We start from the raw sequence: 15,985 nt of genomic DNA on the forward strand, positions 1-15,985 counted from the left end.
GTATTGGCATTCTAGCATCGTCAAGAGATCTCAGATTTTGTTTGGAGCAAAAGGTTTTTAGTGATAATGAGAAACTATGTACAAGAGTATATAGCCTGCCTTGGAGTCATACTCCAGGCTTTATGACTTTAACTACATAGCTCCAGACGTATTCTGCCCAAGAGAGGGCTCCACTCTCTCAGGTGATCACTTACTCTCAGTTCCCCATTGGTTCCTCAAGTTAAATTCTCTTGCTGTGCTGTCTTAAAGAGAAAGACACCCCGTGTACAACATCCCTCCCCGTTAAACTTTCTGATACAATCTTCCAGATCGATTCACTTAAACCCACTTTCTAAGTAACCATTATAAGTTAGACATTGGTAAATCGATGTAGCGATTGTTAAATGGAGGGATCTTGAGGCTTGCATTTAACATAACACTTCTAGAAACCTTCGACTGTGCACAGTTTCAAACATAGTATAGCATGTGATTCTTCTGTGCAGAAATGCTGCTTTCTGAGTTCTGTCCTAGACTGTATGCAGACCATGGATTACATACTTTATTCTGTGGATGGTGTCACTCTCCAATCCACTGTTGATCCTTTTCTCTGTCAAGCAACTTGTTCGACAATGCATGCAACTACCTTCATTGAAATATAACACAGCCTTATGTCTTGACAGTTCTTACAAAATCTCAGTTTGTCACTTGTGAAGCAAATGGTTTTGGTACTCTATTTCTGGTATTGAGGTCATGTGTTTAAGTTCCTTCTCTTTCAAGTGTTTCAACTTAGCATATTTTTCATCAACCATTTTATCATTTGGTTCTGCTCTCATATTGCTTTTCTATTAACGTGATCATTTCAGCAATCTTGTTCTGGCATGTAGGGGGTGATTTGCCCACCCTGCCACACTAATTTTCTAGTGCAGTGTGGTGGAAGAAACATGTGTCCGGGCATACATGGAATTCAGGCATGCATGGGATTTGCACATGCATTCCAGCTGCGTGTATGTCCCAGTATTAGATTTCCGGCGCTGTCTGATTCGGGCTAGAAACTGGCGGGAACACTTTACATCTTATTAATGTTATTTTAATGTGATTAGCAGGCATTGAATTCTCTGGAGCAGCTAGCATCTCCCATCCCGCCAGGAGTATTTCACTCCAGTGAGGTTCAGACTAGCTCCCCACTTTCAGGGAACCAACAGCCTCACCCTGCAGGAGTGAAGGGGAGGGCGCACTAGCAGTGCCAGCTGTGCCCCTGCACTGCCCAAAGGACAAAGTGCCTCTGCCTAGGGGGCACCATGGCACTGCCCATTGGGCATCGGACAGTGCCAAGGGAGTGGGGCCTATGGGAGAAAGGCCTGGTGGGGGCGGGGCTTAGGAACAATCAATGGGGTCCCACTGCCACTCTGCATGGGTGTTGTGAGATTTCTTACTCTGCATGGGGATGCAGTGGATGCAGGAGGCAGACCAGTGATTGAGGCAGGCTGGGGGTAATCAGGACTGCTGGGGAGTGAATCTGTTTTGGGGGCAGGCAGGAAGTCGGGGCTGGTGGAGTGCCTGCCGGGGACGGGGAGAAGGACATTTGCTGGAGCTATGGATCGTCACTGCTGGGAGACGGTGCTGGAGATCGGGGCCATCTGGGATGGGGGTAGTCGAGGCTGGCCCAAGAATGATTGGGGGGGGCCATGATTGGGCCGTGGGGGTTGGGAGCGACAGCATTGCAGGGTCCTGGGCTGGCCCAACGATTGAGCTGGCCAGCAAATGGAGGCTGAAGTACGGGGGCCGCTGATTTCAGCCTCTCCGGCGTGAATAGGCCTTGCTTCTTTCAATTTAGTGATAATCATGCTGGTGACTTCTACATTGCACAGAGTGTGGGAGATTCTAGTTTGAACTCTCACTGAAAAAAATCAATGTGATTTACTCCAGTTTTCCCACGAATTTGACACTTAAGAGTTTTCTGGGGACATTCCACTATAATCTTTGGTTCCTTCTCTGCCTGAATTGCTAACTTGCTCCAACAGTTTTCTTCTCTCTTTGGGTTGTGCATTGCTCTGTCCTCCACAGCACCCTCGAACATTGGAAGTTTCTGCCTCTCTGCAGAATACCAATTTCTCCAGCTCATTTGTGTATTCCACACAACTGGTGGTTTTGATCAGTGATTCTTTGCTGTAGATGATACAAGATATCGTACATATGCACCGTGGATCAAATCCTTGAGATGCTTCAATCTGAGACAAATATTATCTCATCCATCACCAAACTGGTACCATCCATTACATGGGAGTTCCTTGGCTCTTCTCGGGTTCTATGCAGTGACCTCTGTTGCTGAGTTCTGCTTGTGCTTTTTCTCTTAACCCTTTTTACCATCTCTTCACATCCTCATGCTCTAGCATCAATTCATTCACTGCTTGCTAGTGAATGTTGTCCTTTTTTTACTGGCCCTAATAGATTCACTAGTTACTTCCACATTTTTCAAAGTTCATTTTTCTTTTCTTATATTTAATGTAGCTGGGCTGCCTGTAATTTAGATTATAGATCACAAACTTTTCATTCATTTTCTATTTGTTATAGCTCTCGATGAAGTTTATCCACATGTTTTTCTCTTCACTCTTACTTCTGTTATAACTTGTCTTTCTTCCTGACTGATTACAGTTTATCATTTGCTTGGAATTTATACCCAAAACTTTCAAGGAACTTCTTACTATAATATAACAGGATGAGACACAACTGAGTTTTGCTTGCTTTTGACTCTTCATTTCGTCAATTAAAATCTTCTGTTGCCCACTTAAGGCAACTGAAATCTTTCAATGCCCTGCTTCCTGGAGTATTTTGGTTCTCTACCTCTCGGGATTTTTCATTGTCTTCCTTTTTTGAAGTTGTTCTCTCTTTTCAGAATTGTTCTCTACATACTTATTTTCTTTTCATTTTTTTAGCCGGTACAGGACTCATTTTGTTTCCAAAACTGCCAATCTTCACTGCCTGCAGTCCCTTAGTGCAGGGATGTTTCCCTGTATGCTCTGTCCAGATCAGGAGATCTGCAATCTCAGCTATTCACTTTCCCATGCTGTTGGGACAAGCTTTGCAGTTTCCTGAGACTTCTTCTCTTTATACTGCTGGACTTGTTTAACTGTAACCAATATGTGCCTTCCTGACAGATTTCTCCTTTTTAAATCTGAAACACAGCTTGCTTCGCACTGAGTATATCTTCAATTTATTTGCCCTTTTGGGATCTCTTGTTGCTCTCCTGGAGTCTTTTGTTGCCTTCCTGGGGTCTTTCAGTGCCCTTCTTTTGGGGTATATTGTTACCCACCTGAGGTATTTCATTGCCCTCCTTCTGCTTATCCCGTCCTCTGGGTTTCTTAGCACTCCCCTCTCAGGGAACTTTTCTTGCATACCCTGAGTCTGGTTTTGCCTCTTGCTTGAGAATTTATCACCTCCTCTGAGATCCAACATTGTCTCTTTCTTTAAGTCTTAATTTCCTCCTTTGAGGTCTTCCATTACTTATAGGCCCCCTTTTTTGAAGTTGTTCTCTCTTTTCAGAATTGTTCTCTACATACTTATTTTCTTTTCATTTTTTTAGCCGGTACAGGACTCATTTTGTTTCCAAAACTGCCAATCTTCACTGCCTGCAGTCCCTTAGTGCAGGGATGTTTCCCTGTATGCTCTGTCCAGATCAGGAGATCTGCAATCTCAGCTATTCACTTTCCCATGCTGTTGGGACAAGCTTTGCAGTTTCCTGAGACTTCTTCTCTTTATACTGCTGGACTTGTTTAACTGTAACCAATATGTGCCTTCCTGACAGATTTCTCCTTTTTAAATCTGAAACACAGCTTGCTTCGCACTGAGTATATCTTCAATTTATTTCAAAAACTTTTGTTTTCTTTTACTCAAGTTTCACTTCTCTTGCTCCTGAAGACTAATTTCTCTTCACTTTAATTTTTCTTTTATCTTTCCAAATCTCTTAACTTACAGACCACGCTAAGCTTGTTATTTTATCTTCCCCTCTGGGTCTGACAGTACCTCGACACAGAGCCGGTTCACTCGGAGTATGCAGGTGGGTATCCCTCTTTTCCAGACTTCAAGTAAATTGGATACTCACAGATAAGCTGTGCCATATAATTGATCTAATTCATTGCCAATATGTTATGTTGTGGCACTCTAGCATCATCAAAAGATTTGAGACTTTGATTTGATTTGATTTATTACTGTCACATGAATTGGGATGCAGTGAAAAATATTGTTTCTTGCATGCTATGTAGGCAAAACCTACCGTTCGTAGAGTACATAGGAGAAGGGAAAGGATAGTGTGCAGTTATAGATAGGGTGGAGGGAAATATCATCTTAACATGTGATAGAACAATTCAAAAATCTGATAGCAGCAGGGAAGAAGCTGCTCTTGAGTCGGTTGGTATACATTTTCAGACTTCTGTATCCTTTTCCCGATGGAAGAAGGTGGAAGAGAGCATGTCCGGGGTGTGGAGGGGAGGCAGTCCTTGATTATGCTGGCTGCTTTCCCGAGGCAGCGGCAAGTACATAGAACATAGAACATTACAGCGCAGTACAGGCCTTTTGGCCCTCAATGTTGCACCGACCAGTGGAACCATTCTAATGACCCTCTAACCTAAACTATTCCAATGTTATCCATTTGCCTATCCACAAACCATTTGAACGCCCTTAAAGATGGCGAGTCCACAACTGCTGCAGGCAGGGCATTCCACAACCTTACTACCCTCTGAGTAAAGAACCTACCTCTGACATCCGTCCTATAATTACCACCCCTTAATTTAAAGCTATGTCCCCTTGTGTTAGCCGTCACCATCCGAGGTAAAAGGCTCTCATTGTCCACCCTATCCAATCCCTTGATCATCTTGTATGCCTCAATCAGGTCACCTCGTAACCTTCTTCTCTCCAATGAAAATAACCTCAAGTCCCTCAGCCTTTCCTCATAAGACCTTCCCACCATACCAAGCAACATCCTGGGAAACCTCCTCTGCACCCTTTCCAATGCCTCCACATCTTTCTTATAATGCGGCGACCAGAACTGTACACAATACTCCAAGTGCAGCACCACCAGAGTTTTGTACAGTTGTAACATGACCTCATGGCTCCGAAATTCAATCCCTCTACCAATAAAAGCTAACACACCGTTCGCCTTCTTAACAACCTTATCAACCTGGGTACCAATTTTCAGGGACATGTACCCTGAGATCTCGCTGCTCGTCAACACTACTAAGAGTCCTTCCATTAGCCCTATATTCCGAACTCCTGTTATTCTTACCAAAGTGAATTACCTCACACTTTTCCGTATTAATCTCCATCTGCCACCTCTCGGCCCAGCTCTGCAGCTTATCTATGTCCCTCTGCAAACTGTAACATCCATCCTCACTGTCTACAACTCCTCCGACTTTGGTATCATCAGCAAATTTACTAATCCACCCTTCTACACCCTCATCCAGGTTATTTATAAAAATGACAAACAGCAGTGGCCCTAAAACAGATCCTTGAGGTACACCACTTGTAACTGCATTCCAGGTTAAATATTTCCCATCAACTACCACCCTCTGTCTTCTATCAGCTAGTCAATTCCTGATCCAAACTGCTAAATCACCCTCAACCCCATGCATCTGCATTTTCTGTAATAGCCTACCATGGGGAACCTTATCAAGCGCTTTGCTAAAATCCATATACACCATGTCAACTGCCTTACCCTTATCCACCTCTTTGGTCACCTTTTCAAAAAAATCGATAATTTATTTCTCTCTAGATGATTATAAATCCTATCCCTTATAATTCTTTCCAAAACTTTGCCCACAACAGAAGTAAGGCTCACTGGTCTATAATTCCCAGGATGGTCTCTACTCCCCTTCTTGAACAAGGGGACAACATTTGCTATCCTCCAGTCTTCCGGCAGTATACCTGAAGCCAATGACGACATGAAGATCAAAGCCAAAGGCTCTGCAATCTCCTCCCTAGCCTCCCAGAGAATCCTAGGGTAAATCCCATCCGGCCCAGGGGACTTATCTATTTTCACACTCTCAAGAATTGCCAACACCTCCTCCTTATGTACCTCAATCCTGTCTAGTCTACTACCTGATATTGCAGTATTCTCCTCAACTACACTGACTTTTTCCTGTGTGAATACTGTCGAAAAATACTCATTCAGTGCCTCTCCTATCTCTTCAGGCTCCACGCACAACTTCCCACTGCTGTCTCTGACTGGCCCTAATCTTGCCCTAACCAATCTTTTATTCTTGACATACCTGTAGAAAGCTTTAGGATTTTCCTTGATCCTATCCGCCAAAGTCTTCTCATGTCCTCTTCTAGCTCTTCTTAGCTCTCTCTTTAGCTCCTTCCTGGCTAATTTGTAACTCTCCAGGGCCCTAACTGAGCCTTCAGATCTTATCTTTACATAAGCCTCCTTCTTCCTCTTCACCAGAGATCCAACTTCCTTAGTACACCACGGTTCCCTCGCTCGACCACTTCCTCCCTGCCTAACAGGTACATATTTATCAAGGACTTGCAGTAGCTGCTCCTTGAATAAGCTCCACATTTCAGATGTTCCCAGCCCCTGCAATTTCCTACTCCACCCTATGTATCCTAAATCTCACCTAATAGCCTCATAATTACCTTTCTTCCAGCTATACCTTCTGCCCTTTGGTATATGCCTATCCCTTTCTATCACTAAGGTAAATGTAACCGAATTGTGGTCACTATCACCAAAGTGCTCACCTACCTTCAAGTCTAACACCTGGTCTGGTTCATTACCCAGTACCAAATCCAATGTAGCCTCATCTCTTGTTGGCCTCTCTACATACTGTGTCATGAAACCTTCCTGCACACATTGGACAAAAACTGACCCCTCTAACGTGCTCGAACAATAGCTTTTCCAATCGATATTTATAAAGTTAAAGTCCCCCATAACAACTACCCTGTTACTTTCGCACCTATCCAGGATCATCTTTGCAATCCTCTCCTCTACATCTCTGGAACTTTTTGAAGGCCTATTAAAAACTCCCAACAGTGTGATCTCTCCTTTCCTGTTTCTAATCTCGGCCCATACTACCTCAATAGACAGGTCCACATCAAACGTCCTTTCTGCCACCGTAATACTGTCCTTGACTAACAATGCCACGCCTCCCCCTCTTCTACCACCTTCTCTGCTCTGACTGAAACATCTGAACCCCAGAACCTGCAACAACCATTCCTGCCCCTGCTCTATCCATGTCTCTGTAATGGCCACAACATCAAAGTCCCAGGCACCAATCCAGCCTGCAAGTTCATCCGCCTTATTGAGTATGCTCCTCGCATTAAAGTGTACGCACTTCAAACCACCCTCCCACCTGCCAATACACTGCTGTGACCTAGAAACCTTATCCATGACCTCCCTATTCTCATCCTCCTGTACATTGGAGCTACAGTTCAGCTTCCCATCCCCCTCAGAATCAGTTTAAACCCCCCTGAATAGCATTGGCAAATTTTCCCCCCAAGATATTAGTTCCCCTCTGGTTCAGGTGCAGACCATCCCTCTTGTAGAGGTCCCACCTACCCCAGAATGAGCCCCAATTGTCCAAGTATCTGAACCCTTCCCTCCTGCACCATCCCTTTAGCCACGAGTTCAAATGTTCTCTCTCTCTATCCTTCTCAATGCTATCCCGCGGCACAGGTAACAAACCAGAGATAACCACCCTGTTTGTTTTAGCCCTAAGCCTCCACCCTAACTCTCTGAATTTCTGTTTTATATCCCCATCCCTTTTCCTACCTATGTCATGGGTGCCTACATGAACCACAACTTGGGGCTGGTTCCCCTCCCCCTTAAGGATCTCAAACACTCGCTCAGAGATATCATGGACCCTGGCACCTGGGAGGCAACATACCAACCACGAGTCTCGCTCTTTCCCACAAACTCTCCTATCTATCCCCTTAACTATGGAATCCCCAATCAGTAATCCTGTTCTTTTCTGCCCCCTTCCCACCTGAGCATCAGGGACAGGCTCTACCCCTGAGACCTGTACTCCATGGCTTACCCCAGTTGAGTCTTCCTCCCCAACAACATCCAAAACAGAGAACTTATTTTGGAGAGGAACAGCCTCAGAGGATCGCTGCTCTGACTGCTTCTTACCCCTTCTAGCAGTCACCCATGCATCACTTTTAGGAGTAACTATCTCCCTGTAACTTTTGTCGATAGCTGCCTCTACTTCCCGAATAATTCTTAGTTCCTCCAGTTCCAGCTCCAGGTCCCTAACATGGGTCCTCAAGGAGCTGCAAATGGATGCACCTCCTGCAGGTGTAATCAGCTGGGACACTACCAGTGTCCCTCACCTCAAACATCCCACAGGAGGAACATCGCACTGCCTGCACTGCCATTCCTATTACTTCCCTTACCAAGAAACAAAAATAAACTTAAACTTACCTGCTCTCACTCCAAGTCACTCTCTCTTTTTTTTTAGGTTACAGGAGGGGGTAGGATGGGATACTCTACACGTGTAGAGTATCGTGTTTCTTCACCTTTCCAATTTATGGGGGTCCAGAAGGAAGAAAAACTACTTCCTAGACCTCCCTATGACCACTTCCTGTATCTGGTTTAAATTTAAAATGGGAGGCTGGTTTGCATGATGGACTGGGCTACTTTCACATCCTTTGTAGTATCTTGTGGTCATGGTCAGAGCAAGAGCTATACCAAGCTGTGATACATCCAGAAAGGATGCTTCCTATGGTGCATCTGTAAAAGTTGATGAGAGTCTTAATGGACACGTCGAATTTCCCTATCCTTCTGACAAAGCAGAGCCATTGGTGGGCTTCCTTAACAATAGCATTTGCGTGGAGGGACCAAGACAGATTGTTGGTGATCTGAACACCAAGAAGCTTGAAGCTCTCGATCATGTCCATTTTGTCATCATTAATATAGACCGGGGCATGTCCTCCACTATATTTCCTTAAGTCGATGACTATCTCCTTTATTTTACTGCTGTTGAGGGAGTGATTATTGTCATCATACCATTTTGCCAGATTCTCTATCTCTTTCTTTTACTCCATCTCATCATTGTTTTAGATCCAACCCACTGCAGTGGTGTTATCACCAAACTTGAAAATGGAGTTGTAGCTGAATTTGGCCATGTAGTCATGAGTGTATAAAGAGTATCGTAAGGGGCAGCAACAAAAAGTACTTATGGATAACAAGAAACACAGAGTTACAACCCGAGGCTGCCTTGGAGATGTGTTCCAGTCTTTATGATATTAACTACATGGATGTATTCTGCCCAAGAGAGGACTCCACCCTCTGTGGTGATCACTTACTTTTGGTTCCCATTGGTTCCTCAAGTTTGGTGACTTTTCTTCTGCTGTGCTGTCTTAAACAGACAAGACACCACATACACAACACCAAAGGCAGTTCCTCTTTGATTCTTTTTACTTCAATAATCCAAGCACTTCTTTTCCAATCCCTGGTTCCTAGAACTAACTGTCCTTTAGTTCTACTGGAGCTTGCTTTCATGCACTGTATTCCATTGTATTTTTTTTGCTTCAAAAGAGCCATGAAAGCTGCCTTCTCTCACAACCTAGCTCTAACTGCTAATGCATTCAGCTAAAACTAAAATCACATTCCTACCCTAAAGGTTACTAAGCAACAATTTTATGCTTCTCCCTGTTTGTTTACTTTCCACTCTTTACTCTGATCACAGTTTTATCTGAAACCAAAAACTTCCAGATACAAACACCTTTGTCTAAAATGAATCTAGCTATAGGTTTACACTTCTTTGATGCTTGAATCCGTCATCAAAGAAGAAATAGCGAGGCACCTAGAAAAGAATGGGTTGATAGAGCAGACACAGCATGGATTCGTTGAGGGGAAGTTGTGTTTGACGAATTTATTGGATTTCTATGAGGATGTGACTAGTGCGGTAGACAGAGGGGAACCAGTGGATGTGGTGTTTCTCGATTTTCAAAAGGCGTTTGATAAGGTGCCGCATAAAAGGTTGCTTTAGAAGGTTGGGGTGCATGGAGTTGGGGGTATGGTGTTAGCGTGGATAGAGGATTTGTTGTCTAATAGGAGGCAGAGAGTTGGTATCAATGGGTGCTATTCTGGTTGGTGGTTGGTGACTAGTAGAGTGCCGCAGGGATCGGTGCTGGGGCCTCAGCTATTTACTGTTTTTATAGATGATCTGGAGGAGGGGTCTGAGTGTAGGGTAACGAAATTTGCTGATGACACAAAGATGAGTGGAAAAGCAAATTGCGCAGAGGGTGTGGAAAGTCTGCAGAGGGATCTGGATAGGCTGAGCGAGTGGGCGAGGACCTGGCAGATGGAGTACAATGTTAGCAAGTGTGAGGTTATCCACTTTGGCAGAAATAATAGTAGGAAGGATTACTATTTAAAGGGCGAAAAGCTGCAGTATGCTACAGTGCAGAGGGACCTGGGAGTCCTTTTGCATGAGTAGCAAACACCCAGTCTGCAGGTGCAGCAGGTGATCAAGAAGGCGAATGAAATGCTGGCCTTCATAGCGGGGGGGATAGAATATAAAAGCAGGGAGGTCTTGCTGCAACTGTACAGGGCACTGGTGAGGCCACAGCTGGAGTACTGTTTGCGGTTTTGGTCGCCGCGCTTGCACAAGGTTATATTGGCCTTGGAGGGAGTGCAGAGGAGGTTCACTAGGCTGATACCAGAGTTGAGGGGGTTGGACTATGAAGAGAGACTAAAGAGACTGGGTCTGTACTCGTTGGAGTTTAGAAGGATGAGAGGGGATCTTATAGAGACGTATAAAATAATGAAAGGGATCGATAGGGTGGAGGTAGAGAGATTCTTCCTGCTCAGAAAGGACAGCAGGACTAGAGGGCACCGCCTCAAGATAAGGGGGGCAATTTAGAACAGAGCTGAGGAGGAACTTCTTCACTTAAAGGGTGGTGAATCTCTGGAATTCTCTGCCCGTTGAAGTGGTGGAGGCTACCTCGCTAAATATATTTAAGTCACAGGTAGATAGGTTTTTGACAGACAAGGGAATTAAGGGTTACGGGGGGAAAGTGGAACTGATCCACTTCAGATCAGCCATGATCTTATTGAATGGCGGGGCAGGCTCGAAGGGCTAGATGGCCTACTCCTGTTCCTAGTTCTTATGTTCTTATGTACACTTCCATACGCAGCAGCACTAAATTAAATGCACGTAACTCTGTACCATATTTCTAATATCCCTTAATATTACCTCCGTTTTCCTGACAGTATGGATCTTGCTTTTTTAGCTTCTTTACTTGTTCACTATATATTTCTTCACATTTTTCTGCATTGAACTGAATCAATTTCTGCCATTCGATTAACTTGTCCAAGGCCTCCTACAAACTCCCTCAGTGTGCCAGATCAATTTCATACCATCAGCAAGGTTTAATATCATTCCTTTTGCGAAAACAAATTATAGATAGATATAAATCCAGGCAGCATGGTGTGGTTAGCACAGTTGCCTCACGGCATCAGGTACCCAGGTTCGATTCCAGCCTTGGGTACAGTCTGGAGTTTTTATATTCTCCCTGTGTCTGCGTGGGGTTCCTGCTGGTGCTCCAGTTTATTCCCACAGTTCAAAGACATGCAGGTTAGGTGGACTAGCCATGCTAAATTGATCTTTAGTGTCACAAGATGTTGGTTAGGGGAATTAGCAGGATAAATGTGTGGCGTTATGGGGACCTGGCAGGACATGGACCTCAGTAAGATGCTCTGTCAGAGAGTTGATGCAGATTTGATGGGCCAAATGGCTACTTTCTGAACTGTAGGGTCCTATGATTTTATGAGAAACAACAAACAAAATTGGTCCCAATATGGATTCAGAGAGAGATGACTATCCACATTTCATTAAGCTGAGATGCATCCCTTTAACAACATGCACTATTATTTTCATATGCCTCTTAAATGGCCTCCTGAAAATACATTATTTTCATTCTTATTAGCTATAATTTTCTCAATAAATTCAATTAGTCTGATGCAACCTGACCTTTATGTACCTCTGCTGCCTGTTCCTGTGTAGCCATACCTTTTTGAGTGATTAATGATATCCTCTGGGTGTTAAATCCATTGAAATGGAGCCTGGTTTTACAAATGTAGTATATCATGGGATAGCCTCAGATGTCAGGGAATTTTCAATCTTGTTATGTATTGCCTGTGGATTTCCATCTATAGATTTTCATTCATAAATGGGCAGAACATTGTCCACTAGCAGGTGAGGCTTCCTATTGTTTAAACACATTGTACAACAGACTTGAGACTAACCTGTCCACAGTGGGTTTTTGAAGTGTTGCACAATGGAGATTGCAATTTCTCCATGCAGTGTTGTTGGTGCATTGTTGCACATGTACATTAAATTCCTCTCTCCACCTACAGTCAAAACTACACCCAAAAATGAGATGAAACCACATTAAAACCATGCAATAAAAAGATTGTTTTTCACAAGGTGTGCCTAATTTGTTATTGTGTATCTACCAGGTGATAGAGGTTGAACCTGAACCTGCCCACACTGTTTTAGAAGATGGCAATAAGGAGCTGGAGCTAAAGTTTAGTGCCATGGTAGATTACAGCGACTTTGAATGTGCCTGTGAAAGCATTGTCTTCAAGGACACACCGTTGTACCAGACCCGAGCCTACAAGTAAGGATCTTATGATTTACTGGAAATTTTTCTTTGACCTTGGCGACTCCTGCTGTAATCAGTGAGGGGATCCACCTAAACAATAACAGGAAATCAGGAGGAGCTCTGCAGAAATTCCAAGCACCTCTTTGTCCATTTTCTCCATTTTTTCATCTTTGTTTCTTTGTTGAAAGTAACACTCTTGTTGACATACAAACCCAGGGGCTCGAGCAACTTGCCCACAACTGTGTGACTGCTCTTTACACCTGAGGACAGTGAATATCAGTAGGCTATTTTAATACAAGGGACATCATGGCTGAATTCAACTGTAGCCTCATCAATACCCTTATATTGACACACTTTCCACAGGGTCCAACAGGCTGCACTTTCATCTTGGAAGCCGGAGTTGGCCTGCTCACCAGCAGTGCCTGCTTACAATATTTTCATTGTGGGGAGTTAGGAATGGACTGGAATCAGGCCTGCTGCTTTCCACAGTGAACCTGAGGCAGAAACAAAGGCGGGCTAATGCTGAAGAGGCTAAGTTAAAAAGACCACCTCCATTTACAGAGATGTTGGCCCAAAGCTGGAAATTGGTATGAGGCCCTCTGATCCTCACCACATGTCTCCTCTGATACCACCATCCTTAGCCTCCCATTACCCCATACTCGCTTTATCCCGCCTAAATCCCCCCCACACTAAATATGAACTTCAGTTTAATATGCGGAACTAATGTTAGAAAGTCTTTAAAAAGCTTATAACTCATTGAAGCTCAACAAATAACACTACAATTATAGATCATAATCCACTTTTTTGAAAAATGACCTTCATTGCTCATTAATCTGTCAAATTAACTAACTCATTTTCCCCTTCAGAACAATGTCAACAACCCCTGCAGAGCAAAATCCATTAGTGAGTTTGGATCTCAGCCAAGAATTCACAAGACTTAATTGAGTAATTATGATAATGTCAATGGGCTAGTTATCCAGAGGCCCAGGTTAATGTTTTGGGGCATGAGTTCATATTCCACCACGGCAGCTGATGGAATTTAAATTCAATTAATAAATTTGGAATTGAAAGCTTCTCTCAGTGATCTTGACCATAAAATTACCATTGATTTTCATAAAAATGCATATGGTTCACTGATGGTATTTTAGGGAAGGAAATCTGTTGTCCTTACTCAGTCTGGTCTACATGTGACTTCAGACCTATAGAAATGTGTTTGACTCATTATTGCCCACTGAAATGCCACTCAGTTCAAGGGAAATTTGGATGGGCAACAAATGCTGGCTTTGCTAGCAATGCCTACATTCATGAGAGAATTTTGAAAAATGTTGTGAGGACCCACATTTTCATTGCAGTATTCAGTGTTCTAATGTGCTGTAATGGATCTGAAGAATATTTCATTTTCATATTGCTGTTTATTGACAGTTTGCCAGATGTCAGAAGTGACAACCCAGCAAAGTCACTTCTTCGTTACTTGTATTAAAAACATATATAACATGGTATGGCATTTGATGATGACATGTGAAGTAGGTAAACTCCTTTCATTATTACTTTTCATGCAGTTCCCAATTCCAAACCAATGTTCCCAATGATGCCAAATACCTCTGAACTTGTATGAAACATATTTCCAAAGTACTGTGTGCTCAGACAGTGGGTTGATGCAGACTTGATGGGCCAAATAACCTCCTTCTGCATTACATGGGTTCTATCTTAACGGAAAAAGACAGGGTAGATAAACCACTTCCATTGATTGGAGATTCTGGAGTTAGGAGGCATCATCTAAAAATTAGGGACAGACCATTCAGGTGAGGTGTTAGGAAGCACATCTACAACACAAAGGGTAGTAGGGGTTCAGAACTCTCTTCCACAAATGGCAGTTGATGCTAGATCAGTTGCTGATTTTAAATCTGACATAAATAAACTTTTGTTAAGTAAACATATTAAGGAGTATGGACCACGGGCAGGTTTATGGAGTTAGGTCACAGATCAGCCATGATCTCATTAAATGATGGAACAGGCTTGAAGGAGTGAATGGTGTCCTCCTGTTCCTATATTCCTATCAGGACCAAGAGGCAATGGGTGAAAAAGGCACGCTGAAGGAGTTTTCACTTAAAATTGCATTGACATGTTCATTTATGTTAGAACACATTGATTTTATTAATACCAAGTTAATTTATTTGCATTTACCAGTATTTTTTTCAGTGCCATGGTTGTGCAAGCTGGCAACTTAAAAAGATATATCATAGCTCAGAGCAACTGAAGTTCTCCTCGATCTTGCACCAGATTTACAAAACAAAGATTATTAAAACCACCCAAAGGGCCTTCATAGTTTGATTTGAATAATTATTGTGGCATGTATTAGGATACAATGAAAATATTGTTTCTTGCACGATTTACACAAAACATACTGTTCATAGAGTACATAGGGGAGAGGGAAAGGAAAGGATGCAGAACATAATGTTGCAGTTACAGGTAGGGTGAAGAGAAAGATCAGCTTAATTATGATACGTCCATTCAAAAGTCTGATGGCAATAAGGATGAAGCTGTTCTTGAGTAAGTTGGTATGTGTTCTCAGCGGCATCTCAGCCTTTTGGCTAAGATGCAAATTAGATCAAGCCTTGGAGGAGGAGCTACACCTACTCCAATCAGCTTGGATCATGTAGATCAAGCCGGAGACAGGAGGTGAGAGCCCTATCTTGTCAGCTTGGATCAGGAATGTCCCAACTTGTTGGGACTCTGAATTGGCTTTAATTTGACTTGATTGGATTGGAATAAAGTAAACAAAAAAAAATTTCCAATGGAAGAAGGTGAAAGAGAGTATGTCCAGGGTGCATGGGGTCCCTGATTATGCTGGCTGCTTTTCCGAGACAAAGCGGGGTGTGGACATAGTCATTGGATGGGAGGCTGGTTTACATGATGAACTAGGCTACACTCACAACCCTTTGTAGTTTCTCACAGTCTTGGTCAGAGAAGGAGCCATACCAAGCTGTGAAAAGGTGCTTCCTATGCTGCATTGGTAAAAGCTGGTAACAGTTGTAGTGGACATGTCGAATTTCTTTTGCCTTCTGAGAAAGTAGAGGCATTGTTTCAGTGCCGTGGGCTTTCTTAACAATTGCATCAGCGTGGAGGGACCAGGATAGATTGTTAGTGATCTGAACACCTAAAAACTTGAAGCTCTCAACCATTTCCACATCTTCACCATTGATGTAGACAAGGGCATGTCCTCCACTATGTTTCCTGAAATTGATTATTATCTCCTTCATTTCACTGACATGGAGGGAGAGATTATTATCATTGCACCAGTTCACCAGATACTTTATCTCTTTGCTTTAGCCTGTCTTGTCATTGTTTGAGATCTGACACTCGAGAGTGGTGTCATCAGCAAACTTGAAAATGGAGTTGGAATTTA

The 15,985-nt window shown here is 43.2% G+C and overlaps 1 protein-coding gene across 1 annotated transcript in view; it reads left to right on the forward strand.

The window, feature by feature from the left end:
* hydin (HYDIN axonemal central pair apparatus protein) overlaps positions 1-15,985 on the forward strand; it is a 1,114,396-nt gene that overhangs the window by 920,465 nt on the left and 177,946 nt on the right. The window contains exon 67 of the mRNA XM_080187991.1: positions 12,434-12,594. Coding sequence (XP_080044117.1) covers positions 12,434-12,594 — 161 coding nt within the window. The remainder of the gene's footprint in view (positions 1-12,433; positions 12,595-15,985) is intronic.

The sequence above is a fragment of the Carcharhinus amblyrhynchos genome, chromosome 4 (genome assembly GCF_965287045.1).
Source record: "Carcharhinus amblyrhynchos chromosome 4, sCarAmb.v2.hapA, whole genome shotgun sequence".
NCBI lineage: Eukaryota > Metazoa > Chordata > Chondrichthyes > Carcharhiniformes > Carcharhinidae > Carcharhinus > Carcharhinus amblyrhynchos.